Source organism: Enoplosus armatus, chromosome 9, assembly GCF_043641665.1.
Source record: "Enoplosus armatus isolate fEnoArm2 chromosome 9, fEnoArm2.hap1, whole genome shotgun sequence".
NCBI lineage: Eukaryota > Metazoa > Chordata > Actinopteri > Centrarchiformes > Enoplosidae > Enoplosus > Enoplosus armatus.
Genome location: NC_092188.1, coordinates 22,384,539 through 22,399,297, shown reverse-complemented (window position 1 = coordinate 22,399,297; position 14,759 = coordinate 22,384,539). Strand labels below are relative to the sequence as shown.

General features: G+C 45.3%; 1 protein-coding gene across 1 annotated transcript in view; it reads right to left on the bottom strand.

Annotated features, from left to right (window-relative positions):
- The window catches only part of LOC139290685 (intermembrane lipid transfer protein VPS13B-like), a 307,621-nt gene that overhangs the window by 51,374 nt on the left and 241,488 nt on the right, over positions 1-14,759 (bottom strand). The window contains exons 40-45 of the mRNA XM_070912524.1: positions 13,938-14,154; positions 11,752-11,936; positions 3,548-3,744; positions 1,657-1,838; positions 1,200-1,420; positions 955-1,086 (exon numbers count right to left, since the gene is read on the bottom strand). Of these exons, the coding sequence (XP_070768625.1) occupies positions 955-1,086; positions 1,200-1,420; positions 1,657-1,838; positions 3,548-3,744; positions 11,752-11,936; positions 13,938-14,154 (1,134 nt within the window). The remainder of the gene's footprint in view (positions 1-954; positions 1,087-1,199; positions 1,421-1,656; positions 1,839-3,547; positions 3,745-11,751; positions 11,937-13,937; positions 14,155-14,759) is intronic.

Genomic DNA, 14,759 nt, shown 5'->3' with positions numbered 1-14,759 from the left:
AGAAAAACACAAGCTATTATTTCTCTCACCTGGCAGTGAGAGCCTGCTCGCATGTAAAACCATGAGAGTACTTCACGTCTCCAGAGGCCAGTATATGAGTCAGCACAGCCACAGCTGAGCTGAGCAGAGCCATGATAGGGCATACAAAGCCAGAGAGGCCAGGGTGTGTGTGTGTGTGTGTGTGTGTGTGTGTGTGCAGTAGACAAGTGGGTGGAGGAGTAGGGCCAGATGAAGTCTTGGCAGGTGTCACCACTCAAGTTTTACCGTGTTTTCATGGGCATCACTTCACACACAAATATGCTGGCTACCAGAGGCAGTGCTGAGAGCTGGGAACCGAGAGATGACGAGGACCATAGGACTAGAAGCCCACAGAACAGACACACTGTAGCCTCTTAGTCAGAGTTTACAGCAAACTGAAAGGCAGTTCCATCCTGCAAATTTTATTACCACTGGCACAGATCCGAAACCATTCTCATGAAATCCACTTTGTTGTGAGTTTGTTTAGCTGATACTCCATCTGGGACGAAAGACTGTCTTTCAGCATATTCTCTCAATGTACATACATTTTCTATGGATTTACTAGCCCCCGGTTCCAAATATAATAGTTACAGTACATGCAAGTGCTAGCGATTAAACAACAGGGCAAATCCCTTGTTACCTTACACGTCTGAATGTATCCCACTATTTAAATGTACAAGTGAGCAAGTCATCCTTCAAAACTTAAAACTAACTAAGCGACCATATATCTGATTACTTTGGTCACTTCAAATGCACTTCAGTGCAGGGAAAAGCGGGCTGGAGATTGCCTTTGGACATTTTCATCTAAGAAATCAACTATTTTGCTTCTGACATTAGCTGTAAGTGTGGGAATTTGAAACTGAAAAACAACCTCAGCCTTCAGGACTGAAAAGCATCAATTATGTTGCCGTCCCTTCAGCTTAAACTCTCTGTTACCTGTTGCCAGCTGTGCAGGGCAGTGTCCACTGTGTGGATGGCATACTGGCTGATGTTGAGGAACACCGGGTCCACAAACACATTCACATCTAATGTGGTGCTCTGGGGGCAGCAGGTGGCTGCAGCCTGGCCCTGAAACACAGAAGAAATGACATTCTAAATTAACAAGTTTTCAAAATTCCTGATCAATGTTTTGCAAAATCAAAAAGACAGACATAAATCAAATACAAATAGATGAGCTCTACCTGTAGCACACAAGGCTGGAGGAGCTGAAGGTGTGTCAGGTTTCGGTACTCCAGCAGCTTGCAGTCTAGCTGGGTGGAGAAGCTGAAGTCCTGACAGTGACGTGGTCCATTGCTCCACTGGCGTAGGAAGACCCGGGGCTCCCGAGCACCAATCACCATAAACTCCTGCTCCTGAGGTAACTTCCTGTCTGGCAGGAAGGGACGAAGTTGTCGAGATGGAACTGGAGGAATGAGACACAGCGTCAGTATTTAGAGACTAGACTGTGAGATATCTGATCAAAGCATGACATAACTAGCACAATTCACAACAATATTACTAATAATACAATAATACTAATAACCATCTCGCCACCTGGGACACGGGCTTGTCTAACAGCTAGACTACAATCCCTCCTGATAAACCCAATACTCTTAGAGACTCAGAAGAGACTTTGTGACTGTGTATTCTGTATCCTACCTGTGCCCAGCTGCTCTAGGTGGTGGCAGAGGTGAACATCCAGCTGTGCTAGCTGTAGGGACACACCCAGGGAGGGGACAAACCAGGGTGCAAAGCAGGAGTCCACGCGGGTACAGGCTGCCAACGCCATCGGAGATACCAGCTGATCGCAGGGTAACTGGGACCCACACTCACTATCAGAACTGGAGGGGAAGAGGAGATACAGCCAAATATTTACAGATGAAGTGGTATGTCTGACTGGAAAAAACACCATTAAAAGTGCAAAGACAAAGTATTAACTGAAGGCACTCTGTGAATATGAAATGATTTCATATGGAAATAATAAAGGAGAGAAATGACTAACATACGACTCAGCATTAAGGGAGAAACTAGCAAATGGTTATTGATTTTTTATCAAACTCTGTTTAGTAAAATCAAAAGCATGAGCCCAAAATTCTACTCCCTAATTAAAATAATCTGACTCTTATTTGTAGCCGAATGCTTTTGTCTCCTGCCCAGCGAGTTACAAATTGGGCGACATCCTCGTCAGAAATCTACAGTTAGACAGACGCTACAATTACTCAGACCAAAGGGAATGAAAAGAGACAACAATGTGGAGAGGGCCTCCTCGCTGTCCGAGGCTGTGAATTTAGGTACATTATTACTGCCGCTGTTTCCAAGAGAACCTCTCTCCGTGGACATTAATTGCATGTCATGGTTGATGATGTTGAATGGAAGGTAATTGAAGTGAATGACCATTTGCTCTGTAATTTGCTGCTACCATGATCCACCATAAAAACTCCAGCAGGAAACGCTCAAGACCTGAAAAACGCTGGTGCAGCAGAGTGCTCCTTAAAAAGATAAGCATCATATGTTGACAATTTTCATTACTTCCAGTTGGCAGGGCAGCCAAGTTATTTTTCTGGTGGAAACTAAAGTAAGGCAGATGAAACGAGCGAGTAACGAAAGGGGAATCAATTTTGATCAAAAAAGACAAATAATTTAAACATAAAGGAAATGTAGTGTTTGGAGTATGATTGTAATGAAACACAGATGTATATTTTGCTTTACACTGTATCTGGTATCTGGTAGTTTTTTCTCTGTTTCTTCTCTTACATGTTTTCTTATTCCTCCCTTTCTGCTCCTCTGGAGCTCTCTAAGCCACACAGAATGTGGGCTTGGCAATTCTCTCCCACTAAAAGTTCCCTAAATCCCGAGAGGAAGTAAAAAGGGGGAGAGAGAAAAAAAAGAGAGTGTAAATTAAGATGAGGAAGGAATGAGAAAAAGACAGAAAGAAAATGAAAAATGGGTGAAGCGCAGAAGAGGTAACAGGATGCCGGGTGAGACACGAGAGAGATGAAGAGAGGAAGCAGTGGTAGCGAGGAGAAGGAGTAGAAACGTGCTCTTGAGGTGTTACAGTGCTTGGCAGGCCCAGTCCAACCCATCCCATCCCAACTCAACCCAGCCCAACCCAGGACAAGCCAGGCCAGGCCAGGCCAGGCCTAGGAACGTATGAGCCAACCCAAAGGGGGCTTTACTCCTCTTGCTTCCCGTGAGCTTCCCCTCGATTAGATACACTCAAGGTAAGCAGGAAGGAATCCGGATGGGCCCTGACAGGCACTTGGTGTGCTGGGAAATCTCATTAGGCCGATCTGAACGCCTTCCAAGCCCGCTCCCTGCTCCTGCACACCAGATGTGGGGCGAGGGACACATTGCTAGCTCTTTGTGCTCGGCGGCTTTGGTGCACTCTCTCTCTGCTTTCCCTAACACTGGACGGCACACGCACTGTCGATCCACACACATATCTGTTCGTGGGCATACACACACTCCCTCATAAACAAGCTCGGGTGTACAGGCACACATGCAACACATAACTACAAGCACAAAGATATAATACAGAATGTTCTCTCACCTCTGCTCATCTCCTCCCTCTCCGTTATTATTGAGCACTATCCTCCACAGGTCTGAGGCCACCAGCTCCTTCTGCTGGTCGGTGAGGCTGAGGCTGGGCAGCTGCAGCTGGCAGGCGCTGCTCTCTGAAAGGCTGAACTCCCAGTATGGAACAAAGGCCTGCTGGAGCTCGTCCCAGTACTCTAGGCTGCATGGTACCTGGAAAGAAAGACACAGGAGACAACTTATATATGTAACCAAATATGTATTTCATTTAGGTTTTAGGGACAGTGGCATTGCATAGTAATTAGTGTCTAAAGAGTACAGCCCTTTCTTCATTCACTGAACAAACACAGTAAGACGGATGGACAATGTGAAAGGGGATAATACCTCATGCCTGTACTCTTACTGATGCAAATCCTCATTCAATACCTGCGGGTCAAACAAACCCTCTCCTCCCTCATATAGAGTCAGAGTGCTTCTGAACAAGGCACACACCTCTGCTCACCAGTCATGGTTAAATTCCTGTATTTAATCACAGAAAAAAAAAAGGGTCGATCACCATTATTTTTTCCTTCCTTCATATTTTCCATGCAGCCAACTACTGACAACCATTGAACACAGACTAAGAATGATCACAGATATTTGTTTTCTCTCCCAGAGAGTTTGGAGGAAATGTGAAGGAATGGCTTTCTTGGAGACTGTATGAGGACCCAAAGACACTGCAAAACCAATGTGCTTCTTTGCATCCCTTTGGGTTGCAACTCCTGAAACACAGACTCAAACAGTTATAGCAGCTAATGAACATATGTGAATACAACATGCGTCATGCGAGAGGATGTCTTTATGCATGGTTTTGCTGTAGAAATGATCGGACATTCCTTTTTGAAGGCGGTGGCTTTGCCTCATCAGATGACAGCATTTTACTGAGTGTTTTTATATCCCCCACTTAGTCTCCTCTGCAGATGGACACCAGTGGTGTTTTACTATTGTATCCCTCAGTTGTTCATCACTTTAACTTGAGGCTCCAGTCCAAACAAACAGACTTTCGTAACCCCCTCAGCGTAACCCTGATTACTCATCAGCAGTAGGATTACTGTAAGGCTTTGTTATTGCACAACAGGTACTACTTCAGTCCTGTGGATCCCCCAGTCACACATAAAGTATTAAGCAACTGCAGTGGTCTGCTAATCATCAAGCATTGATACTTCACTAACCCTTTCAAGACACGGGGAATCCCTGCATTGGAGAAGGAGCGAGCAAGTGGTTTTTATGGTGTCTGTGTTACAACCTTGAATTTTTCTCACTTCAGACAAACCAATCTTTAATTTCTTGTCTAGCTGGGAAACCCCCCCCCACTTTGACCGCAGACCACCAACTCAGCAAGACGACAACTCATCTCCGTAACAACATAACTAAACGCCAGGCAACTGTACGCTAAAAGACAGCCGTTAGCATTGAAGTCCCGGAGCGGTTTCTCACACTGAATAACAATCAGGTTATGTGAGCGTTCCCACATTACGTGATGACTGGTAGGGCTCCATTCATTCCTTTCACCTTGTGCCAAAATTAGCATAAATGTGTCTGGTGCTCCTGTGTGAACTAAACCAGGTTCTCAGGTTCCCTCGAACACCTGCACAACTCAGCTTCTGATGGATCAGTGGTGGCAGGGAGCTCTTGGCAGCACACCTGAAGGATGCCAGGCAGTGGGACATGAGTGTGTGTGTGTGTGTGTGGTGTGTATGGGTGAGCGAGTGCATTTATCTGTGCACATGTGTCTATGACAATCCCAATTGTTTACCGGAGGTACGGAGCTCCCTGGACAATTACCAAACTCATGGAACTGTCAAAAAGTTGGTGTGTGTGTGTATGTGAAAAGCATTGTGTTCACAAAATGTGTGTGTGTGTGTGTGTGTGTGTGTGTGCGTGTGCACTGTGTGTGGGGCTGTACTTCCAGGGAGAAATGCATGAGGTAACTGTGGCTTACATCATGTATGAAATGCCACACAGGTTTTCCTGGAATCAACTCCTCATAATTGTACCTGACAGAGTGGTGCACCCGCAGCCCCAACACTGAGCCACCGGAGCGGAAACTCACTGAATCTCCACAGAGAATTCCCAGAACTGCGTTGCTAAAACACAGAGGGTGTTTTTTTTTTTGTTTTTTTTTGTTCACCTGCGAAATTCTATACACATGACGACATACAAGAATGAATATGTGAGGTACGTAAATGGTACAGTGGAATACATTTGCATGGTTGAATTTGCGTCATGTTCCCTTTGACTTGTAGCCCTGGCCTTGGAGGAGAGTGGAGATGAAATCGATAACCAGTTCACAAAATATTGCAGGGACGATGGAAAAGTAAGGGAAAAAAGGGAAATATGTTCCTTTGCTATGGTGAGTTGGACGCCTGGCACTGGCTTTTGGGAGGAGAAGGCACCTGTGTATATGTCAAATGGATTGTGTATATGTGCTCAAGAGAAAGACTACGTATAATTGTGCGTATGAAAGACAATATGCGTGTGTACATATGTGTATACACAGGTGTGCGTATGTATGTGAGTGCTTGATGCAGGCTGGGCAGTGTCAGTTTCCGCTGCCTGATTGTGTGTGTACCTTATCTGATAAACAACATGTAACCCTGAATAGCTGACATTCCCTTGGCTGGATGGGTCCAATCTGTGTTTTCTTCAGGCGCTACACAAAGTAGTCCTGGCAGCTAGACCGCAGGGCAAAATATCATCACAAGGGTTATCTTAATTTTTGAGTCAAGGTTCCATTGTGGTGGTGGTTCAAATGCCCGCAAAGCTAAATTGAGGACTTTTCAATTAGTTTAAATATTCAAAACTATTTACAACTATATATTTAAGTGCAGGACTGTTGGCAGCAGTGTGTATACACAGATCTGATTTCCATCCCTGTCACCCACCCCTGTGTCTGCCAAGCCGCAAACTACTATTCTGCAAGGATTTACTTCTCTGGGACTGATTGACCAATCACAGTCTCTCAAAAGGTTAACCAAAGGCAGGGAGACTAAAGCAAATACACAACACACAGAAATGATTTCAACTTCCATGATCAACCCAGGTGTGATCACTGCTGAAGCTCAAATATGTCTCTGCAACTGAAGACTCCCCTTGCTCCCTCTGAGGCTGTGGCTGCTGACATCCACAGCCTGGTCTGCCATTACTTTTATTAACAATATCAACACTGCTATTAGGTCTTCTGTTATTTCACTGATGCCTATATGTCCAAAAATTCCACTGCTAGCTACCTCTTATCAGCCAGCGGACAAATTGAATCGACATCGGCTTGAGCAAATGTTTACTCAGCAGATGTAATGAAAATTGTTCTGAAAATGACTCCCGCCATGCTGTCTCAGGTGGGCTAATATACGTTAACATTAATCAGTGTGGAAAATCAGGAATAAGCCCATGCTGAGAACTTTCTTTGTGGATTTTCCTCTGTAAGGCCAATCTTTTAAAAAGGGGGACTGGAGTTTTGGTGGATGAGGTGTAAAAACTCCAGATCAAATTAAGCACATGGACAGTCTTTTATTTATATAGTGCATTAGCTGTGACTAATGCAGGTCTGCTTGAGCGCTGTCCCACTAAAATAATAGTTATCTTGGCTACAATACACTCTCGCTCTCTCTGGTTCAATGTGTCGCTCTGAAGTGAAATGCCCCACTGACCCCTCAGATTCTAACTCCCCACTAAAGGTCGCATATTTTTACTAATTGGAGAAAAAGTGTGCATCAATTACAAGGAGCGCGCCGTGGATGTGAAGCTGACGGTGGGCCTGTGTTAACAACAATGACAGAAACAACAGCTGGAGGTTGCCGGTTCATCTCAGGCCTCAGAGGTTTTGTGATATCGGTCGTGGGGCCATGATGGCAGTGCGGAGCCCTGCTGGTACATGAAAGGCTATCCCACGGTGCCATGCACGAAAGCAACAGCAGGGGAGCAGATGGTGTGATGTTTGTCTGAAAGAGTCAGAGCGATTTGCGCAATGCCCCCCAAACAGCGAGTGAATGATCACATTTTATACGTTTGCATTTTGAGAAAAGCGAGCAAATGTGAATATGTGTGAGAACAGAATGTGTTACGTTCCTTTGACTGTGTGCTGAGGCTGAACTCAAGATGTTGCTCTCTACTTAAACAAACTGCATCTCCTCCTCCTGCTCCCCTGAGCTGGGGTCAGGCTGAATCATAGCTCCTGTGTTTACTCCCTGTTTCTCAGGCTTCAGAACCCCACAGAGAGGCAGAAGGAGGGGAAGACGAACATGAGGGATGGAAAAAGAGCACTAAGAACACCTGCTTATGATTCAGAGAACTGGACCACACGGCGGTGAGAGGGTGTCCCCTCCCTCTCTCCGTCTATCCCTTCATCACTTGGGCCCTCTACAGGTGGGAACCTGTGGATGTTCCCCCGTCAGGGGGGGTCTGTCGTTTTTCAGCTACCCCCCCCCCCCCCCCCCCCCCCCCCCCCACTGCTCTGACATCGCTCCCCTTCTACTGTATGTAAAAACAGCGCACAGGCTGCAATTTGACTTTGAGTAATGGAAGGAGGTTTGAATTCCCCCTCCGAGATACTGGAACCAGTTGGGAAACCACAACTATTTAAATGCAGGAAATCTTGATTTTATAAAATGTTAATATGATCTGCTCTGGGGACAAGCAAACAGAATGGCTCAGAGCAAGACCCCAACCACCACCCCACCCCCTCAACCCCACCTTCATCTATTCAGTGGGGTGGAGGCAGGGTAAGCAAAGGAAAGGTGGGGGGGGGGGGGTGACAAAAGGAAGGGAGGAGAGAGAGAAGAAGAGGAGGAATAGAATGAGGAGATGGAGAACATGTACAAAAGGCCCACTTTTCTTTTGTTCACCTCCCACAATCCTTTTCACCCTCCACCTGCTGGTAAACTGCCCTACACTGGAAAAAACATTACTGCCTAAACGATAGAGAGGGATGACAAGACAGCTCAATGCTAAATCTCACTCTCTCATTTCTCCTTATTTCTTTTTCTTTCCCTGTGCCTCTCACTTTCCATTTCTCAAAATCTATCAGCCTCCATCTCCGTGTGGCCACATGGTAATTTTAGAGGCCTGAGAAATTATGACTGCCTTCTTTCTCTTTCCTCCCCTCTCTCTCTCTCTCTCTCTCTCTCTCTACACAGTCTAGATGTAAAGTAAATGAAATTCCTCTGGAACAGAAACTAAGCCATTACTGTTTTTTGGGCTTTTTATGGCCGCATTTCCGTTCTCTGTAGCTGGACTTTCTTTCTGGTCCTGGGAGAAGAAAAAAAAAAAAGAATTAATTGAGACTTTTGAAGTTTTGTTGAAAGGAAAGCATACTCATTGACTGCCAGAGGCTGAAATCAATTAAATCTGGGATCACAATGACTTTGGCTGATGACCAAGAGGTCCTGTTAAAATAACCCCCACGAACCAAACCCCTTGCCTCACACATAACTGGCTTAATGCTCTGTGAGTGTTTGGACAAAAATATGAGGTAAGAGGGACTGTGTAACATATCAGTAAACGGATCCAATGTCTTATAATTACTTTACAATCACTCCTTTCAAAAAGCCCATGATACGTGATACCGTTTTTAGCAGTGTTGACCAAATGCATCAGAGTAGCTTTCAACAATGGATTTAAACCAGTTTAACATACACACTTTGTCAGTGATGTTTTTCATTAACGTTACTAATACCTCTGTTATCATGCCCACTGCTAGAGCTGACTAAACGTCTGCTGCAGGGCCTGGCCAGGGCATTTATATGGATGTGACAGAAACACAAGCAGCAGGATTAGGAGACTCACTCCCGCCCTATAACTCACTTGTACAGGGGTGGCACAGTGTTACAGTTCTCTTTCAAACAGATGCTAATTAATCCTGCACACCTGTTTAGACACCTTTCTTAGCTGTCAGTAGCAATGGCGCCCATGTAAACAGATAGCTTTCATTGCTTTAGTATCTCACCCCACTGCATCTCATCCCCACATGAAGTGGTTTCAGTAACTGTTGGGCGCTCTGAGCCTCCTCTTTTTACCACTTCCCCCCGAAGATGCGGAAACCTCGTATGTTCATCAACCACTGGTTCCACATCTCCTGCTGCGTAATGCACACACTCTCTCTCTCTCACACACACACACACACACAAGGCATCCACTTTTATGCACAAACATAGTACAGATGCAGGAATAAATGCAGGCACCCGACTATCTCCTCTCTGACATTTGATACACCACTGTCCGAGTGCACGACAGATTGTGAATACGTGTGTATCATGTGAACATGACATGCTGGAATATGCCTGCCAGCTTGCTGTATCTCCTGTCAGACCTTCATCGGCCCCTCGTTTCATCAGCTGCTGAAGAATCGTCTCTCTCTCCCCTGGACTGGAGAAAGTGTAATTTCACACAGATCCTCTTACACAGAGGCTCGGCAGAACACACCGCCCCCCTCTGTGACCATCTATCTCCGTCCTGCTTTACCCTCCTCTCACTCCATCTCTGTTCATCTCTCTCTCTCTTCCCACTCTTCCTTCCCATCAATCGACTCCCATTAACCACCCTCTCCCTGTTCCAAATCTGTGTATAACTGTCTCTTCCTCTAACCCTCCCTCCTCTACACACACCAGCGCCCTCCGTTCTCTACTGTAACTCAATATGCAGCCAATCAGCTAGAGGCTTCGGAGTCGTGCTCATTACAGACTTTACAGCTGTGGAGCCTCGCAGAGAAGCCAGACATCTGCAGCACCTTCCAATATCTTGTCTCTCCTGGGCCGACATAAACAGACAGAAGAGAACATCTGTACTGTAGGTGAAATGATTGTGGGAGTCCAGGAATGAATCTGAGAGATAAAGGGAGGATATTTGGAGATGAGAAACTTCTGCTGCAGACAGAGGAAAGAAGCAGAAAGGAAAAAGGAAGAGGGAAGGTAACCGAACCCTAAGGCTTAAAGAATGTCCCTAAAAAGGACTGGGAATGTAAAAGAAAACTGCTAGTGTCATTCATTTCGAGTATAACATTGACATTTGTGATAAATACTGTACTTCATAAGGAATGAGTCAAGATTAAAAAAAAAACTTCATTCATACAATTAATGGAGTAATTCTTACTGCTTATTGTGATAATGTAATGTTATAGCAACATCTGTGAATTTATTACATCGGCGTATTTTATTACATTTTGTTAGCCATCCTTGCAATACATTTTGACAATCCAGCAGACGGATACATAGAATTGAAATTAAAACCTCAATAACAGCAGTAATGAACATTTCTTCTGACTAAACACAGCTAATACAAGCTGTGAAACTTTATATGGGTAGGAAAAGGAACAGGGAGGATTTGTTTGTTCAGGATCATGACTGGGTTAAGCTTGAGCTGGACAAAACATGTTATGCGTGTTTTATTACCAGAAGTCCCACACAAACTTTGCATGACCAAAAACTAAGACTTGGTAGTTATGATAGTGTCAAACTATCTTGCTAAACTAAAAATTGCATATTTCTGCTCCAGGAAAAAAAAAAAGATGGAGGAGGAGGCGGGGGGGGGATGAGTGATAGGAGGAAAAGTGGGATGTCCTGTCCCCCACTGAGGCCCTGTAGAGTCAGTAGCTGCTACAGGTTGCCAAATTATAACCTCATCTGGGGTTGGAGACACCTGGCTATTCACACCAGAGCATGCAAGATGACTTCCACAGCTGTCTGACCATGTATTACATGTTTGGACGGACAGCAGGGGTCTCTGTCATTCAATAACACGTAGGGAACGGGAGTTCTCATGACTCATGTCATGGGAATTATAATGGCGCGGCGCCCAACTCTTAAGACAGTTTATTTCTCTTTCATTGCAGGTGCAAGCAGGGAGCAGGGAGAGAGATGTGTGGATTCTCTTCTCAGTTTACGCCCCTTCCACCTTCTGTATAATAGCAGGTAGATCTCAAAAGTGATCCTGATACAAGTGATGGATAAAACATGTGGTTGCTTAACACTTTAACACTCCTTGCTTCCTTGGAGTTTCCATATTTATTCACAATGTGCTGTGTGTTTATACTTTGGAAGGACTTTCTAATTGTAGACGTGGAGGAGTATAAAAAGAAGAGACAGCACCTTGAAGTTGAAGATTTGTTCACCACTAGCTGTGGTATGTGTTGGGAGTATAAAATGTCGACATTTTTTCTAATCAAGAGATATTTATGCCAGTCTCTACCTGCAGGACGTCCCCCAGGTCGGCAGTGCTGATCTCAGGGTCCTCTGTGGTGTTGAAAGGGACCGGAGTTATCCTGACAAAGGTAAGGACGCGGGGTTCAGGGTACCTCCACAGCATCACCCCCGGGCTGTCCTCTGTCTCACTGTAGAACACCACCTCATGGGGTCCTGGCAGTCTTTGGGAAGCTGCAAGAAAAGAAGGATGAACAATAACACCAGAATAACTTCACTTTAATCTGCCAATGATCTCAAAGCAAGGCTTCTGCTGCGCTGTGCTTTACAGGAAGAAATAAATGAAGGAAAACATATGGTGAGGGGCTGAGAGAATAAGAAAATGCGCCGGGAAGAACAGTTGAAAGGAAACAAAGAAAAGGGGAGGAAAAGATAAAGCATGACGGCTGACCGGAGCAGATGATGCGACTGGAAAGCAGAGGAGAAACTTGAGGGGACTCATGGGTTTTATATTCTAAGATGCAGCACATTACTAGTTTACTGCTCTACACTCAACCCACTACTGCACAAAATCTCCTAACAAAAAGCCTGTTTAAAGTCTTAACGGGCCTCCTTGAAGAGCTAAAGATGCTTGTGGTGGCTGAAACAATGTGATGTAAAATTCTGAGGGGTTCTAATGTGGATGCATGATAGCGTATCATCTTTTCACATTATGAAACCAGAACAACCAAACTTTGACTCGCACACTTTGGTGCTGTGGTGTTCTTATGGTTATTTCTATCCGAGCCATCCAGCACAATATCTCCTAAAAGAGCACTGTAGATGTTTCCACGCTTTCAGAATGTTTATATGCGTAAGAAGCCGTATATAAACAAAGTGGCTGAGTAAACATTTTTGCTATTGAGTAAACAGCCATTGATTGAACCACGCCAAGCACCTGCAAAAGCTGGATAAGAGTGGATCTAAACGTCTGAGTGGTGTTTGACTTAAGTCGTGGCTGCTGTTTGGGATTCAAGTCCTTTGGAAAAATGTTTATTTGAAAAAAACAGTCAAGCAGAGAACTGCTGCTTTGTTTGGCCCCCGGGGGTACAAGCACTGAGAGTCTCTTTGCAGAAAACACATTTCAGGGGGCAGTCAAATCTGTCTGTGGCTAATTTTTTCCCTTTATGTGAAGCGCTGAGCCTCTCACTTGAAGGTGGACAGCATTTCGTTCCTCTGCGAGAAGGGTGGATGAAAGAAAAGACGAGACACTTTCATGAGGTTTTGCTTTCATTCCAGTTAGCTTGAACTTAGAGAAAGTGAGAGACAGGGACAGAGACTCCTACTTTCCATCCATCTTTCGTCTCCTCCTCTGTCCATCTATCTCATCCATCCCTGTGTCATGCCCGGGGGGGGGGGGGGGCACTCGCTGTTCTCTGCCTGTTGACAACATGTTGCCGACAGATTGTGCTCTCTGTTCTAGTTCACTACTGTACGTTCTCCTGCTTCAGCCAGCACATTAAATGCATCAAAGACCAGTGGAACAGTGCAACAAACAAAGACTCAACCACAGCTGACAGAGTGGACGGCTGGTCTACAGCCAGAGAGAAGTTTGATCCTCTGTGTACAATGTTCCCGTGTGTGTCTGCGTGTGTGCACGTAGAGGACAGCACACACAAAGCACAAAGAGGGGGAATAAACAGCATGTTACTCAGAGTGGAACCAGGCAGACATGTCCGATGAAACTTCTTTCCACAGAGGGCTTTGATCTGACTTTGATTTAAGGCGATGTGTATCTTAAGTGACATCTCACTTTGGCACAAAGGTTCTTTTTTTTTTTCTGTTAGTACAAAGTCATTTATATGAGTTTATGAATGAATGACCGTAGTTACTGTTCATCCTATGGATTCAGGGAGCAGTGCTGACCATTGTTCCATCTGTGCTGAAACCCTTGTCGAGAACTAAGCAGGAGAAATGCATGTGCAGGTAATATTATTTTAATCCTGAGTCCTGGATAATGCTGTTTCAAAAGCAGTTTTGTCTGTTTGCAACTACTGCTACGGATGACAGCCGATGGAGCAAACAGCCCTCACTCTTTGGGAGTCTGGGCTACTGCTGAACATCTATTGAGGTGCTATTCTGAGAAATAGGATTGAGAGTACAGTAACCAATGTTTTAACTCGATGTAGGTCCGGCTACACTATCAGGCCCTTGTCATCCCTGCATGAGATCGGTGTGCCCTGTGTAAACATTCACCTGAGTCCTGGATGTATTGAAACTGCCCTGTACGCAGGTCATCTGAGCTGTGCTCTGTCCGAGGAGAGGGAGAGCCTGGAGACGGAGGTGGCTGGGTGTGGCAGGTCTTGTCTTTGGGACAGCTATCAGCCGAATCCCCTTTCTGGAGGTTTAGGTAAACCTGTAAGTGCTCCTCCACCAGCTTCAGGCAGTTGAGATGTTCCTGGCCCCAAAAGACCTGTCGAGACAGAAGCAGAGCAGGTAAGTTGGTTGGGAGAGAGCGGCAAGTGAGGGAACGAGAGGAGACAGAGGCAAACAGGGAAGTCCAGATGTGGTGTACAGGGATTGAAGGGGAAGTAAAGACAGAAAGTTAAAAAACAGACTATGATAAGAAGAAACGCCAGACAGTGACGCAGACTCACAGCTGATGCATAAAAATACCTACGCTGACAATTATTTAACATTTTTTCCAAAACAGGAAAAGAAGCAGTCAGGGTTACCCTCGTCATCACCCCTTCACATCCTTTCTAACATTACCCAACACAACCTTACATCCTCCTTACTTACCCGCGGCATTCCCCTTCCCGTGCTCCATCAAAGCGGGTCTGCCTGGGGTTTGGACTAAGGACCAGGAATCTCTGAGTCAAAAAGTCTTCACACACGGAGCTGCCTGCCTGCTTGCCTGCTACTCACTAGCTTGCATGGGTGGGTTATGACTAAACTCTAAAAACAGGAAAATTTGGGGATTTTTTTCCCAGGTTTTTGGAAAGAGCGCACGAGAAGAAGGAATCGGAAGGAATTCCAGTGGTTTTTGTACAGCACTTGATTAAAACACCGCAAGCG